Source organism: Poecilia latipinna, unplaced genomic scaffold, assembly GCF_001443285.1.
Source record: "Poecilia latipinna isolate Pla-1442-1.1 unplaced genomic scaffold, P_latipinna-1.0 Scaffold1376, whole genome shotgun sequence".
In the NCBI taxonomy this organism is placed as follows: Eukaryota; Metazoa; Chordata; class Actinopteri; order Cyprinodontiformes; family Poeciliidae; genus Poecilia; species Poecilia latipinna.
Genome location: NW_015113992.1, coordinates 63,295 through 80,662, shown reverse-complemented (window position 1 = coordinate 80,662; position 17,368 = coordinate 63,295). Strand labels below are relative to the sequence as shown.

The following is a 17,368-nucleotide window of genomic DNA, read 5'->3' as shown; positions in this document are numbered from 1 at the left end:
AATTACATACAGGAAATGTTAAGGCAGTGATTAGGAAAAGTCAAATAGCTTCATGTCAACATTAAAAATATTGAAAAATCATAGTAATGTAAAAAATATATATTAAATTGTTAATTGAAGATTTAGATTCTAACAGCCTTAATTGTATTTATCAGAAATGTTGACAGGAAATTAAATGTTTGATTGTTTGTTTGCCATATGCCCACAACTACTCAGACTTTGAAATAAAAATGCTCAAAGTTATTGACCCTTAGCACGTGACGTCACGCTCTCCAGAGCTCCGCCCACTCCGTCATGACGGACAACCAATGCGCTTCTTTAAAGAGTCTAAAAACAGACATCTGTAACCTAATGTCGCTTCTATTCAGTTGATTTCACTCTAAAAATGGCCACAGGATGCTGCGTGGTCGGCTGCAGAAACGGACAAGGATGAAAACCAGACTTGTCATTTTGTTGTAGAACTTTTAAAATGGAAAGATACAGCATGGATATCAGCTGTTAATCATAATGACTGGCAACCCTCAGTGTAACCGTGGATTTGCAGCAAACACTTTTTACAAGGTAAGAAGACTAACGTTATAAAGCAAGTGTGATTAGAAAGACCAAATATCACATTATGGAAAAGGTACGTGCCGAACCGTTGGTAACCATGGAGACAAAGCCGCGCCGTCATGTAGCCTAGCATGTACGGAAAGGACTGGTTAGCATTGAGGGGAAACGCTTTTTATGACATAGTGATATAAATCATGTGGTGTGAACTCAGGCAAAGCCGGTAATTTCATCAAGAGGGAGGAGGTATGGGTCGGTTTCTAAGCTAGCTATTGCCAACTTTTATAAATACCGCCGTCAAACCAGATGTGTGTGACGTTCACAGACAAATTAGCTCGACTCGAACAAGTAGAAGCCACAAATAAACTGGCAAAAACAACTTTGGAAAACTTTGTCAGTAGCTCTGTTCAATACTCCCGTCCCTCACTTCCGACGTCCATCACGGCGCCTCTAAGTGACGTAGTTGCAAAGGGTCAATATAATGCCCATTCATAGACCCTTAACTTTTCCCACATTTTGTCATATTGCATCCACTAGGCAAATATTATTCTTCTGGGATTTTATGTAATACAACAATACAGGGAAGAAAGAAGAATATGTAAAAATGTCAACTTGATGTGCAAAGGTGATACGAATATATTAAATTTTTGTTTTACACTGAATACAAAGGCATGCCACATTTTTAAAATAGATTTTAGCAAAACGAATTTGAAAACTGTCCATCATAGTCATTCTAGTTCACAGTTATGCAACATGTTTTGTTGGTGTATTCCATTGCATAACATCCCAGTAAAATGTATTGGAATGTGTTGTTTCAATGGTGCAAACTGAAAAAAGTTGAAGTTCAGTGAATATTTTTAAAGATTGAATTTGTAAGCTCTGTAATTTGCCCATAAAACTCATAAAACGTTTTATCCACTTTGGGAGAAAAATCGAGCCTTCATTTTCCTGTCAATGTCAAAATCCTGTGAAAACAAATTCCAGGCAGCTTCAACAGCAGGCAGCAGGGGAGGGTAAATATTTCAGTGTTATATTTCTATACATCACATGAAATATGTTACAACTTAACACATTGTTTTCTCTGGTTTTAATTATTTAATGTCTTCTAAGAGATGATAATGACAAAGTATGCTTTGAAGTGTCGGCACATTGTTTCTCTCCACAAGCTTGTAATAACGTATTTGAGAGCAGCCTTTCTTGGTGAATTATTTACTTTCAGTGTGCCACCAAAGGCATTTCTTCTCTGACTAATTTATTTCTCTGTGTGTCACAGAAATGACCCAATTTCTGCTTTGTTTACACCTAAACAAAATATCCCTTCTCATTCAGGAAGCTGAATTGTAATAGTCTTAAAACCGAAACTGCCTGCAGCACGAAGCTGGTTTCACTTTTACTTCTACCAACTTAATTGTAGTGTTGAAAAAAATTATAATTAATTCTTATCTTGATACAAGATGACAGGAAACCTATGGATATGGTCAAACTACACAATGAAGGTCAAAACCATATTCAGGTACAAGTTCCTGCATTTATTCTTTCAACGATTTAAAAGTTGAATTAACACTTTACAGTGATCCAGGATTAGTTTAACATGTTTGTGATATGACAAAATATAAAAAATTTTACATCTTTTTTTACATTTTTCACCCATGGTGACACCATTTTGTCACCGATGGGTTGATGACGCGTTTTGGTCCATTCTGTACTGGAATCTACAGAGTAAACATAGGAAGGCTAACTTCACCTGAGTAGTTTATCATATTGTGGTTGATTGGTGTAAGTTAAATAATGCCACATGGTGTCACTGCTGGCTGTAATTTAAAAGAAAAAGAAAAAAAAAAGACCTGAGTCTGGATAATTTCCCACATGAAAGAAACGAGAGCGCAGTGGAAAACAACTTCTGAAGGACCTAATCGGTGCTCTCAACATTTCTCTCTAGAAGACTTTGAGTCATTTGTATGAGCAAAACTGACAAAGGCTCTAACAATTTTTAGTACTTTATTTTTTTGTTTGTTGGTTACTTTAACAAACTAAAAATAAATGCCGTGCTGCCGTACCAGGACAGGCAGAGCTGAAAGCTCTTTGAAATGCTAATGAAGCTATATTTCTCCAGATACTGAACCCACCAATCCGACCGGACCAAGATCAGTCAGCACACCACAGCTGTTGCCGAACTGGACACAGCCGCTGGGAGAAACATCAAAGACAAGCAGTGCTAACAGAGCTGTTACTGCTGGAAATGCTAACAGAGCTGTTACTACTGGAAATGCTAACAGTGCTGTTACTGCTGGAAATGCTAATGGAGCTAGAACACCGGTACTGGATGTGAAACCACTATGACACCAGACGAAGTTCGGACATTAACAACCGATAACGAACCGACACAGCGCTATAGAGTTACTTACCAGATCACACAGTCCGACCAGAGGTACGCGTCATTCATTTTCATTTATGAAGCTGAAGGCAGCTGCAGCAGCTCCAAAAGCCAACTCTGTCCTCTTCCTCTCTTTGGTCCTCCTCATCTTCATCACTTCTTGTGATTTCTACATTCAGATCGATTTCAGTGCGCTCTGGTTCAATTTGAAAAGGCTTAAAGACGTTACTCATCACTGTTTTGGCTGGATGGAGCAAAGGCAGTTGGACCATTACACATCATTTACCCAGAATGCATTGCAGTGTGAACATGGTGACTTTCCTGTGACAATATTTTCTAAAATGTATAAAAACTAAGTAACATACAGTATTATTACTGTATTGTTTTTACATCTAAAATAAATATTTCCCAAATAAAATCTATTGTTGCGACTAATCCTGGATCCTTTTAAAGGTGTAGAACTTATTGATTCTCTTGTAATTAATTGTGAAAAACAAGATTGCTTATCTTTTCTGTTATAAGATAACAGGCAGACATTGTGCCGAAATGATTATTTGATTTATGGGCTTCTACAGAACATAAAGAAGATAAATGTGTTGCTGCTCAGCTGAGAGTCAGATTTCTAGGCAAAGACAACAAAGCGTTTCTCTGCAATTCCTACTCTTTTTTTTTTCTTCTTCCAGATGAAATGCATTAAAAGTCCCACAGCAACAAGTGCAGACCAATAAATTACAATAATTCTGACTGATAAGGCTTCGCTGCAGGGTGTGTCTCACTCTACTTGTCTGCCAGAATGAGGTGTTGGAGAATGAGGCTCCACAGCTGGTTTCTTTCTTTCATATGTCAATTTCTTATCATTTTCCATCTCCAGCTCTGTCGGTTTGACTCGTGCTCTCCATTAATTCTGCTGTCTTTATTCATAAAGCCCCCTCTTATTAATGCATTCGAGTAGAATAGGCCTAGCTGGACGGTTTTATGTGCTTATGTGTTAACTACTGCTGTGCTGAATGGTTTCCTCATGTGCCCCAAACATGGTGCAGAGCTGGTATTTGTGGCCGTCTGCCAGCTCTCACACGTAGATTCCTTATCCTGCAGCAACTCGAGGGAGAACACTGATGAGATCAGACAGATATCTGCAGAAACGGCTCCTTTTCTTGTTTTGACGGCAGCTGTTTGGGTTGCATGCTGTATATTTACCCTGACGTCTTGCATGTTTATCTGTCAGGTATTTCCACATAAACATGAACGGTTCCTCCACTGAAAGCCTGGTTAAACATGCTCACACGTTGCCTTCTTCCTGCCTAAAAACATCCAAACATCCAATGTCAGCCCACATTGCTTACAGATGAAGATTGCATAACTGAGGTTGCTGTCCAAAACATTTTGTGCACATATGCTTTGTTTAACCAGCCTTGAAGTTTTTTTTTTTTCATGACATTCTCATGCAACAAGTACCTCTGAATGTTTTCAAAGTGACATTTGTCAAATAAATAATTCTCTTTAAAAAGTTAATTTCAAGTTCATTTTGGGTGCATGTCTATTTTAAATTTAGATCAGAGGCACATAGTGCAACATCTGTCATGAGCTTCGTTTCCATTACAAATCGTTCCGGGATTTAAAATGGAAAGTTAAAAACAAAAAAGACACGCTAATTTGTATTTTCTCAGTAGCTGAGTTCCCATTACAAATGTCTCTAAAATTTTGTCAATATTCCAGTATTGTTGAAAAAAACACAATTTTGCAGTGTTTCTGTTAAATAAGAAACGCAATTAAAATCACACGTGTCGTTAGAAAATGTTCCACTGGATGAGCCTCCAACTGCTTCCTGTTGTCATCTTCTTTGTGGTTTGCGCCAGTGGCAACATCCAGTTGATCATGTGATGCAAAAAAGTGTTTCTGTCACGGTTTTATGAAATAAACCAATTTTAAAACGATGAAAAACCACATCATCCTTATCGAAAAATTAATTGTTGTTTTTTAAAAATTGGTGTGTTTTCATTAAGCTAATCTATTTTCATTAAATGAAATTGTGTAAGTATGTGATCAATGGACTATGGTCACCAGTAATTATTAGTCGTTCAGAAGAGGGTGTGCACATCTCTATTATCACGCAGGAAAAGTAGTTTGATGATGTTGTATGAAGCACTCCACACCAAAGCAATGTAAGAATGATTGGAAATGGTGAGTCTGGAGATATGTTGGGTAGTTTTCAACATTTCTGAAACAATGGCAGGTTGGAATAAAAATGGCTCAAATGGGAACATTTTGATCGGACTCGGGTCAATCGGAATGAAATTGTAACCAGAATGTGAACAGTGGTTTATTTATGCTGGTTGGTGTTTTGAATGGTTGATTCATTTTGTATGTCAGTGTGGCGTATTTTGGCTTTCAGTGGCTAGACTCTGTTGGGGAAGCAAAACTGGTCTGTTGATTTCTAATTCTGTAATGGGGTGTTGAACTCAATTTCATTTTGGGCAAAATCAAACATCTGAATGTTCTTAAAGGGCCGGTTGTGCCCGAATGTATTGATAAACCCTTTAAATTGTTAAAATATCAATAGTTATTTGTTTCAGCATTCAGTCAATGTTTCTTAAAATTAATAATACTGAACATCTTTTCACACCGGTCAGTCAGTCCATTCAGGATTTTGAAAATGTTTTTGGGTTTTGTTTGCAATCAAAATCACAGAATTTTTGGTGCTAATTTAGAAATATTTGCAAGGAATTTTTACGATATCTGTGCTAATGTATAATGTTAAATGTGACTTTTTATTAATGGTCGTATCAATCACGGATTTGACTTGACATCAAGTAAGGCTGATGCAGCAGTCACTTAAACCCAATGTTTTTGGCCAATTTTGAGAGAAATTTTCAGTAAAAATTTGTGAAAAAATGTGGGTATTTTTTGATTTTGTGTGAATTTTGCAGGTTTGTGCAAAAACCGGAGGGACTCATTGATGTAATTTTGAGTCTAAAGGGCCACATAAAAAACTACGGCGGGCCAGATTTGGCCCCGAGGCCTTGAGTTTGACACGTGTGCACTTCTGTGTTTTTGTTTTGTTTGTTTTAATGAGTGTGAGCAGTTGATGTATAGAAAGTCCAATCTGTCACAATTAATGCACTTCCCACCAAAGCAATGCAATCCTGGCCCATTATGACGTCATTCTCAGCTTTATCTCAGTCTGATAAGCATATTGCTCTATTTGCAGATGAACTTTTACTTCAGGAACACCTTAAGCTGATTAGATATGTTGTACCATTTGAGCAAAGCTTTGTGCTGATGAAGCTCGATGGCCCTGCTGGGTAAAGTTCAAATCGACTTCCTGCTTGTGATCCATGTGTTCCAGTGAGTAGTAATTGTTTTAGATCTCTGATAAACATCTAGAAAACCAACAGGACGTGAAATAGTCTGTAAGCAAAGCCGGTTTTGAGTATTTTTAGAAACCTTTATTCTGTATTAAATATATCTGCAGTGCTCAAAACAGGTTTCAGATTGTTGCCTGTTCCTTTCATCCTTTCATGGCTTTCATCTGTTACGACAAAATCTTGATTCACTTTGACAGAAAAAAAGAGTTTTGATTTTTTTCCCTCCATCTGACAAAATTAAAATCCTAGTTTGTCTGTAAGTCCTGGTCTGTTGGTTGCATTGAGGATCCCATATGTAAATCAATCAGAGGGGGGTAAAAACTATTCAGCACCAAAAAATGTGCTGCATTTTCCCACAAACTGATGCAAGACCGCCACAAGTGCATCTGTACTGTACTCGATCTTTCCTTACATCATGCCAATTAGTGTCTGTGAAGCAGTTATCGATGAAGATAAATCGGACACAGAAAGCGAGCCTCCTGGACCCCAAGAAGTTTAAGTGGTGATAAAATTGTAGAGAACCACAGTCCCAGCCTTTAGACAGTCACATATGGTTCTGCTTTTAACTGCGGTTTGGCAGCAGCTCCATCACTTCATACTTTCTGGTTTCTGAGTTTTATTTTTATTTGCTTGACGCTTTTTTTTTTCTCCAGAAAAGCGTTTTGGATGTTTTTGTGCAAACCTTTTGAGTCCAAATTCGATTTCTGAGACTTTTGACAGATTTTACAGACGGGATAGGTTAAGCTATTAGGTGGTTTTCAACAGTTATCAGTTTCTTATTATAGAAACTGGTTGTTTGTCAACAATAAAGTCGTTGTATATAGCTCAAGAATGTTGAAAAATACCAGCTAAGATCCTGTAGTAAAATATTTAACTACATCAGTTCCACAGTCAATATGAAGTTGCCAGCAGTTTCCACGGTTTCCCCCAGAAAACTTGCTAAACCTGGTGGTTGGGGTTCATCCAGTGACCCGTCTTTTTTTTTGAGTTAAAAAATGTTTAAAGTTGACAGGAAATTTGAATAAATAAACAATGCTAAGCCTGGTGGGGGCACAAATAAAGCCTGGTGGCCTCCAGGCTCATAATCCCTGGTTTCTTAATGTTTTGTTGCATCTGGGAAATGTTTTCATAATTATTGTCTTATTTGAAAGATAAAGCACTATAAAAGATCTATATTTAGGCTCATTTTATTTTTCTGTTTGTTTTACAGCACTCTTATCTGAACAGGTGCGCTTAAAGCAGAAGATAGATTTGCTAGCAAAAGTGGTTTGAGACTTTCCAGCTTGTTCTCCTTTTCCCTTTTTCATGCATCGTCTTTCTTTGGGCACTTTTTCTTCTTTCCACATTCCAACAACATGCGTGCTAGATTAATTTACCTATGAATGATCCTTAGATGATGTGAGAGTTTTCCTGTGCAGTTATCCCTACATTAACACAGATTGCTGGAGATGAGCACCTGCCCCCATGGCCATGAACACCATGAAGTGGCTACGGATGGATGGATGGAAATGATTCCACAGAAAATAGAAAAAATTATCCAAGTAAAAAAATACTTTCATGAAGCAGTCAGGTATGAAATTAAATCTAGCCAGAGTACCAGAGGTCTTGTGTTTTACAGCAAGCACAAAACTGGTTGTGGTAACGTTCCTCAGATCACCACAGAAAAAACAAAACAAAACAAAGAGACATCCAAATTAATTATGGCAAACTGGATCCGAAACCCACGTGGAACTGGTTTTAAAGCTGAGCTGAATCTGTCTGATCAAGCAACCAGTGCTAACTGGCATTTACTCCAAAAGAAGATGGTAGCAGAAAGAAAAGAAAAGCAGACAAGAAACGCTTATTGAATACTAAAACAAACAGCTATTTATTGATATTTTAGCAGTTTAATGGTTTTATTAGTACATCCTGGCACAACCGGCCCTTTAAGAGCATTCAGATTTTTTAAATGGCCCAAAATGAAAATGCGTTTGACACCCCCTGGTTCTGATATGGTATAACGTGACAAATTAACTTATAAATTCTAAAATAGAAATTTTATTGCAACAAAAGCATCCAGGATGGCATTTATCCTGAATTTATTTACAATAAACAGGTTTATTTAGCATGTGCTGAACGAAAATAATTTGTAAAAGTAGCCTGTAAGGAGTTAGTAAACCAGGATGGTTTTTGGCTAAATGTTTTTACAGGTTGTTTGCAAAGCCAAATGACAAAAAGTCCAACATCACTAACAGTTAATATTAAAGACTGTTACCATCAGACATATAATGCTGCACATTTTAGATGAGTCTTACCAGTTGAGCACACCAGGTTTCCAGTCCATCCTGCCTGGGAAAAACCCTGCTATGTCTAAATATATATTTATATATTTTTGCAAGTTTTCACCATCTTGAGACTGGAGGAAAATCTGCAGCACAAGCAAATTTTGGACAAAATTTCTAAAAAGCGCGCTCTCCTTCAAGGCCGTAATGCTTCACTTGGTGTCAGCACTGCACAGCTCTGCATCAAATCCAGAGAGACAGAAGTAATGAGCTGAATCAGTGCTGCTACTAGCAGATTGCAGGGAGAGAAACCATGAACAGCCAACAAAGATAAATTCTCTCTTCGTATTTTGAGGCAGGCAAATGCGAAGGTGGATAGAAAACCTCGTCACAAGCTTTACTTCTCAAGTCTGCAGCGACCTGTAATGGGGATAGTTGGACACAGAAATGTATCTGGGGTTTTTTGTCTGTTAGACGGAGCCATAATTTAAAATGCCAGGTACATTTTAGTCACACTTCCAGACTAACTTTACTTCCAAACAAAAACATACAAATATGATGAATAAAGCAGCTTTATTGGGAGTTTGACAGTACCACAGTTTTGCAGTATAATGCCCAGGTCTTTGTTAAAATATAAATAAATTGTCAGAAGACAAATTAGCCAAATGTTTACTGAAGCATTGCATGATTTCCCAACATCCTGTATAATAAAGTCACAAAAACTACAAATAAAAATGTTTTCAGTCCATTGTCATTTGAGTGCACTGCAAAACCTTTTTAAAAAACTTTAATAGAGATCTGCTGTATTATTTTTTGATGTATTTGACAAAACACAAAACACAAATCACAAAACACCGTGATAAAAATAATGTCTGACTTGATACCAGCTACAGATGCATAACATAAGGTTGGAAGACAACCTCCAACAAATCATAATACCTCCACCACCATGCTTGACAATTGGTACGAGTTAATTTTGCATTTTTGCTGTATTAAGCTGCACTCACACTGCAGCTCGAAGTGACCCAATTCAGATTTTTTTTTTGCCTGTATCTGATATTTTTATGACAGTCTGAACAACACAGGTTGGGTTTTTTTCAAATGCAATTCAGGCCGCTTGGATATCCGATTCGTATCTGATGTTTTCAAATGTGACCAGAATCTAATGTCATTGATGCTCAACAAATGTCACTTATCTGCATCCTGCAAGTGGGGGAAAAAACAACCATGGCAGACGATAACGAGGATAAAGTTGTTAATGTACTGGCTCCAATTGGACAACTTCAAAATCGTTAGCGTCCATGTTTACTTCAGCAAACACTGAGCACTACTTTTTTTGAGCACGCATATTTATCCACTTTAATCCCATCCGTCTCGAGGACATGTCTGCATCTTAACAACTCTACGTCATGCTTCCATACTTTTCTCATGGAAACCATCCCAAACAAGCCGTGTTTATTTTAGGTTGAAGTTTCTCTGAGCATTCCTACGTCTGACCTTGGAGTGAATGTGCTGGGACATTGTCTTCTAGGAAGTTTGACAACTGTACGAAATATTTTCCATCTGCAAATATTGTCTCTCACTGTGCAATGATGTGCAGTGGTTGATGAGCAGAAACAGCTGGGAATATTCCAGTGAGACAAGCGGACAGATTTCTATTTTTAAAGTGGTGGTAAGGCTTGCAGAAGATTAGTTGCCCAGTTGGATATAACTAGCAGCACCTTACTAATACTTTACTTCATATATGCTGTGGAAGCAGAAGCAGACATTATTTGGGGCAGGAGCGCCTACAGCTGTACTTGAGATTTTCCTTTAAGTAAAAAAATAAAATATCTTTGGGATTTTTTATTATCCAACCCTCTTTTAAAATTATGGATTAAGAAAAAGATCTTTTGTGTCATCTTGTTCGTAGCACACATCTGTGCGAGTCTGTGGGGGTGGGCACGCCAAATCCTAAATGTTATTGGTCAGTTTACTTTTGTTTATTTGGTGGCTTGACTCTTTTTCTGTAAGCTAAAAATGAATGAGTGGAGTTTGAAACCTCCTGTAGTTCTGAGAGCGGTGGTTTGGATCCCGCCTGACATTTTTACCATATGTGCGGTTTTGGCTGTTCGCTGGTTTATAAGATTTTTTTGTAGTTTCGTTAATTGAAGAGCTGACGGGTCACCCAGTTGGCCGACCGTGACATCTGCTGCACTCTTCCTGAGCATTGTGCTAAGACTGTGGGTTAAACAGTTAAATCTAGTGAAAACGTTTGCCAAAAAGAACTAGAAATGAAGCAAACGTTGTTGCTTCACCTTCTCTCCTTTGGACGACTCAGATACACCACCTGAACCTGGGAACCTCCATCCTCCTCCTCTTGTGGCTTTGCTTTCATGTCTTTATTTAGTATAATTTGTAAAAAAAATAAATAAATAAAAAATATATATATATATATATCAGAGGTCGCATTAACGAAATATATATATTCTGAAAATATATATTTTTTTACCGCAGTACTTGGAGGAAGTAAGCCTGTCACAAAATACAAACCTCAGATCTATCTATGCATCTCGACGTAAACAATCTCACGCTGACAACAAACGTATACGAGACAAATGGTGCAATGAAATCTTTTTATTGTGATTTTATTACTGTTGCACACATTTCAGTTTTTTTTCCGTTTTATTTAAAGCATGTTTTTCTATCTCGTATCAACTCTAAGAAATTCACATTTACACAATGCATTTTACATTAGTAGGTAACTACATAGGACATTCAGCGTTTTTTTGGGAAGGGAGGACCAAGTCCTGATGTGTTTGTATCAAGTATTAAAATCTCAGAGATTCACAGTGAGCCTCCCCACAGACATCACTATGCTGCAGATTACATATCTTGATGCCTCTATAATGGAGGTACTTGATAAAACTACTGTACATGCATTGAATCTGTACAGTAGCGCTCATTTCTGTTGACAAACAGCCTTGTGAAAGTACCTGGCAACATGTTTAAGCTTTCAAAATGCTACATGACCCTAATACATCATATTAACATACAGTATGTGTTCATTGGCAACCTGTTTGTAATGTAAGTCTCTATAATGGTGCCAAGATTTTACAGTTTTCGTGAGTCTCCAAGGCTCCATGTTTGTGACTTCAGTTCATGAAAATCCTTCATTAGTTCTAAAATATATAAAAGAAAGCACATAAAAAACACAAATGAAAAAAGATGCAAAATAAAAACATAAGTAACAGTTAAAACATCTGAACTCAAAAAACGTTAGACACTGTACACAGGCACTTGAACTGTGGTACACTCTTTGAGTGCAATCATATCTAATAAGTGCTCACTTAAAAAAAAATGCTTATTTCAAGATACTACTAATAAACTGGAAATGTAAGGAGAAAATCAATTCAGACCTGCAGAAATGGGGCAAACATGAAATCTAGGGATGCACGATATTGGATTTTTGTTCGTTATGCCGATATGCTAAAACTCATTTCGCCTATAACCGTCATCAATACCGATATTTTTTTTCCTATACCTACTTACTGAAACTATATGGCTTTCTCTACTGTGGAATTAAAATACTGTATTGTCTTTGTCAATTTAGCCTGCTACCAAATGCAAATGCTAGAAAGAGACTGAAAATGATGTAACACTTTCAACTTGCAGTATGGTTACCTTCAAATGTATTCATTTGCTCTATAAAAACAACACTTTTTATATCGGTGAGTTATATTTGATGGAATGTCCGATATTAAATTTTACAGCTAATATCGACCGATACGATGCTATGCTGATAATATCGTGCATCCCTAATGAAAACTATTCCTTTGAACATGTCTTGCATATTTTTCTGTTTCTACCCAGGCTGTACATTCTCACAAAGTGTCTGAATCTGTTGGAGAAAGGGGAATACGTCAGCTTTAGGCAGGATGAGTGCACTGTTGGAGGGCTGATGGAACCTCAGCGGGGGGATGGAGATGAAGAAAATTTGTTGTTTTTTTCCCTTTAAATCAACTTTCTGGTCACTCATACGAAGTGTAGCGAAGTCTGCTTTAATGTCAGTCCCTCATGCAGGATGAATCACTCCAGCTCTCAATAGAGGAGTGAATCATACACTCCTGTGTGTGTGTGTGTGTCTGTGTGGTTACGTGTTCACACCAACATCTGCTACAGAGCTGCAAACTACAGCAGACTTTTGTTTGCTTTCATTTATTACACTGCACTGATTCATGAATCAAAAGTGAGGCAACCAGAAAGTTTAATTGTCTTGGGGTGTTTGTGGCCGAGTGATTGATCCATGCAGAGCCACAAAGGACGTAATGAGTCATTTTCACTGTTTTCTTCCCTCGGCGAGACATTTCCTATCTATCACTAAACTCTAAAAGCGCCGCTAACAAGCTAAAAAAACATCTTTCGTTTCCTTAAAGGTTTTGTCTGCATTCACACTCTTGCTGAGAATAAAATGACGAAACTGATACCTCTCAGATATTGTTGGAAAGTGACTCTCTAAGCAAAATGTGTTGTAAGTTGGAGAGTTTCACACTGATTTATTTTATTCTAACATTTGCAATTTGGTTATTTCTAGACAAATCTATGCCAATCCTACAACTGTCATCTGATCAGACTATTCATTCATGTCTCTTATATTCTAATGCAATAAAACATTTTTTCCTACCTAAAAATACCACGTCTACAGACAGGCACACATCCTTTTGATACATATAGGTTATCTGAAACCTGCTCTCCTCACCAACATAGTAAACAAAGGAGACGTTACTGTAACTTGTTAAACTTAGCAAGCTAGATATTTTTTGTTTCTAATAAAGAAAAATTGGGAATAATGTCAGTACTGAGTGATTTTTACTATTTTTGCCTCTTTGTTAAATAAATATGCATTAAAGCTACAGGGTTTAGGCAGGGCAATGCCATACTTTTGTGAGCTTTATGTGCTCAAACTTCAGTGAAAATGTATGTCTTCTGTTACATTTTTCTCACACTTGGGTATTTTCAGATTTAGTGTTCCAGATTGTCAAAAAGAGAAAAGATCTTCTTACTTCTTTTGTCTGGCAGATTTTATTTGAGGGATTATTTTGGAAATGAAACAGCAAAAACAGAAGAAATCTTAAAAGGGCAAATAGTTTTTCACAAAACTTTGACTAAGATTAGGCGGACAATTTGTTGTCTGTGATGAGGTTATGTATATTCAAGAAACTGGGAATAACCTTTGTGGTAATTCAAGCAAAAGGCTAGATGGAGTGAAGCAATTCCCAAAATGGTAACTAAATTAGTTTTCTTTTTTAAAACTTCATTTTTTGTTCTACTTTTCCATCAGCTGGTTCTTTTGAGTTAGCTTAATTGCCATGTTTCGTTTTGCAGTCCACTAGCATTATGGCTAATTGATTGTGAACCACCAAGATTTTATTGCAAATGGCCAATAAGGCTACATTTACAGAAGACCATTGCCTGGAAACTGCCAGTATTTTCCAATGTTAATTGGGGAAATTTTCCTCTTGTGCACCTTGAGTCAGCTGTAGTTGTCATGCCACTAGATGGCGCTGTGGTTTTAGCTCATCGTCAAATGCGCATGCACTTTTGGCCCTGATGCTGCGTTCAGACCGAACACGCTTTGCTTGTCACAAACACCTCTGGCTTCAGCAGCTTTGAAGTCAAACGCCTGATGCTTATGCTGCGTTCACACCAAAAGCGGCTGATTTGAGCATCAGCCGCATCTGGATACATTCAGAGTCTATATGGACGCACATCAAAATCGTGCTAGACCTGAGTTGGGACGAGCCGTTGTTTTCCGTTGCTGGTCTGTTTGTACAATGGCGAATGAAACTGAGAGAGTGACACCAAATTATGATGCAGTGAAAGCTTCTGCAGTCATAGCGGAGGCTCAGATGACGAACATTTTATGTTCAGTTTCTATTGAACAAAAAACAGTGACGGTTGATAACGGCACAATGCGCGTTGGAGCTTCTTGAATTTTTTCCCTTTCTTTCTTTGAACAATGGCAGATGAAAACACTGTCTAGGTTTTATTTATTGAAATCAACAGAATGTGTCTACGTGTTTGAATTTACCAGATAATTTAGAGGAGTTGTGAGTTTTCATAAGCTAGCTGGGCGCTGACGACGGTCGCTATCAGCAGTGTTTTCATCTCACTTGAGCCCAGTTTGACCACCAGCTAATCAGTGCCTGGATCTCCTGACAGGACACCAACTACAGGCCTTTATGTCACATAGCCAAGTTTCTAATTGGTTGATGCGCCGCGTTGAGCAGTGAAAGTTCAGATTTTCCAACTCCAGCATCGCGTTGAATGCGCGTCAAACGCTCAGAACGCTTTAAGTCACGCAGCGCTAGACTCGTGAAACGTCCACATAGGCTTTGAACGGCCTATGTGGACCGTTCCAACCTTCCAACCCATGTCCACAGTTGGACGATTTCCCTCCTATAACTTTTGAGTTGGAATGTTGGGACCTTGAGTTGGATGAATCACAGGAAATGTCTCCAGTTCATGCTCAGGAAACAGAAAAAACTTCCCTAGAAAGGGAGAGTGGAGAACTAACTCCCTCAACAGGAAGAGAAGGTGTCGAAAAAGAGGATGATGAAAGACCGTCCGGTCTGGTGCCTGGCGTTTTGAGCGTCAGGCACCAGACGTGTCTGATGCTCAAAACGTGTTTGGCGTGAACACAGCATTAGCTTCCACCTCATTGTAAATAATAACCCGTCTCCCCTTAACGAAGTGCTCATGTAACACATTATTTAAACTACTGGTGCTGGTTGAACGGACAAGAATCTGGTTCACTACCCAGATATAAGTCAACAATTTGCACTGATAACATCAACAGGATGTAAACAACCAAATCAAAGTATTTATTTCGCTACTGTTTATTTTAAATTGTCTAAATACTCATTTAATCTCAGTCATACTACAAGTTAAATCCTGAGAATCTATGTGCCACTGTAAGCAATGAATGCAGTCAAGCTCGGCTACAGTATGTGTCCTTTACATGGTATTTAAGCTCACTTCTACAGTCGCTTCAAGCAGCAGGAAGGGGCACATTAAAGGGGCATTCCATAAAAAAAGATGCCACCAGGCCTGAGATGCAAGCCTGTGCTTAAGTGCTTGATTTCAACTGGGAAATGCAGTGAATGTCGGGTGGTTCTGCATTGGAAAATGAAAATATGACGTCACACTGAGGCTTCAGCAGGAACTGTGTTGCAAGCAGAGGGTAAATGAAGCTAAAACCCTGAGGTAATTACTACCCGCCTCCCAGGTAAGCCTTGTGTAAGTAAGGCTGTGTGTTTTACGGTAGGAGTGAGCTTGTGGAGGTGGAAGTGCCGGCTTCCTCTGAGGGCTGTCCCAATTTCACCGAAGAATGATTGTGGATGGGATTCCTCCTGCAGATCTGACTTTTTTTCTGCTCCCAAACTCATTTAAGTAGTTTAATTAGCAGTCGTGATCCTTTTTTGTTTGCTTGTTTGTTTTTTGGCTCCGTAAATGGAATCCCCCCACCCCCGTTTCCCTTCAGACGACTCATCGCGGTGAGTCAGCAGCAGCGCCGAGTCCAGAGACGTTCCTCTCACGTTGCACATCCAGTGAAGGCAGCCTGCTGATTCGGTCGTGTAACTAAAGCCTCGAAATGAAAGAACCGCACAAACACAAACATGAGACAAACATTATGAACATGAAGCTGCTGAAATACAATCCCTGGAGGCACTGCTAGAGAGGGAGTTTATGTCTGTTGCACACAGGAAGAGCCAGCTAATTATTCAAAAAAACGTTAATTACTGAGCAGCCTCATCAAAACATGAGTCACTAGGGATGAATCCTTGTAGCCGTTCTCAAACAATGACATTAAGATTTGTCATTAAATGAAAGGGAAGAAAGAAATTCCAGAAAAAGCTGGGAATTGCTCATGGCACCCCTGCTGTCTTTGGATCTCTGATGCCAACAGAGAAAGACAGGAAGGGAAAAAAATGCCCTTCAAATAAAGAAAAATAATACTTAAAAAAAAGCATAAACATGGAATTAAAAACTGAGATGTTGAAAGGGAAGTACAGGTTAATCTGGCAGCTCCTAAAAACTATGTTGCATGTCGTTATACGTGTTCTTGTTTGATATTGCCTTAGATTCAGGGTCCAGGCACGCTATATGACAGTTTGACTCCACATGCAGGGACGAAGAGTCTCCGTCGGCTGCCCCAAGCATACTGGAGGGTTGTGTACGTTTTTCTGTGGCCACTTGAATTATGAATCAATGTCTTGTTTTTACATTCACTGCGTGGCACCCCCTTCCTTCTGTTCCCTGCCAATTCGTCCTCCTCTTCTTCCTTAGACTTCGGGTGGAGGCGAGTCGGGCTGGGGGCTTCCATCTACCCTCACCACTGCAGAGAGGAAATAATGAGAAATACGTCACGAGAGAGAAATTTCTCACTTGTGCCATCGCGGTTTAATCCCAAAAGGCTGCCTCCTCTAAACAAACTCTTCCCTGAAGGGGGCCCTGTGGTGTTATGGATCCATCCGAACCACTTAAGCTGAAGCCATTAGCTAGCTGCGGATGGGAAACAAACGCTCCAGTTTCCCACAAACCTCTTAACCTGTCGTATATTGAGGGGAGCCAGGGAAACGCCTCAGGAATGCAGAGACGATTCTGAGCGGACCCCGAAGTGCACTGGGTGTTTTCTTTTCTTTATCAATGCATCTTTGTGTCAGGGAAGAGCAACGCAACCAATTTTATCTTTAACGTTTCGTCAAAAGCTTCCAAGAGAACCACCCGAGAGAAACTTTAACACAAATTTCATCAATATATCTGCACTGAGATAGGTA

General features: G+C 38.7%; 1 protein-coding gene and 2 long non-coding RNA genes across 3 annotated transcripts in view; 2 read left to right on the top strand and 1 right to left on the bottom strand.

Annotated features, from left to right (window-relative positions):
* The first annotated feature begins 1,427 nt into the window (after nt 1-1,427).
* LOC106962145 (uncharacterized) lies at nt 1,428-3,340 on the top strand. The gene is made up of 3 exons (XR_001427910.1): nt 1,428-1,562; nt 2,663-2,977; nt 3,103-3,340. It is a non-coding gene; the product is annotated as an uncharacterized LOC106962145 (long non-coding RNA).
* A 7,816-nt stretch (nt 3,341-11,156) lies between these two features.
* Nucleotides 11,157-16,322, top strand: LOC106962147 (uncharacterized). The gene is made up of 2 exons (XR_001427911.1): nt 11,157-14,599; nt 14,634-16,322. It is a non-coding gene; the product is annotated as an uncharacterized LOC106962147 (long non-coding RNA).
* Nucleotides 12,540-17,368, bottom strand: part of ngfra (nerve growth factor receptor a (TNFR superfamily, member 16)) — a 39,289-nt gene continuing 34,460 nt past the window's right edge. The window contains exon 6 of the mRNA XM_015056349.1: nt 12,540-16,926. Within this exon, the coding sequence (XP_014911835.1) occupies nt 16,874-16,926 (53 nt within the window). The 3' untranslated portion in view covers nt 12,540-16,873. The remainder of the gene's footprint in view (nt 16,927-17,368) is intronic.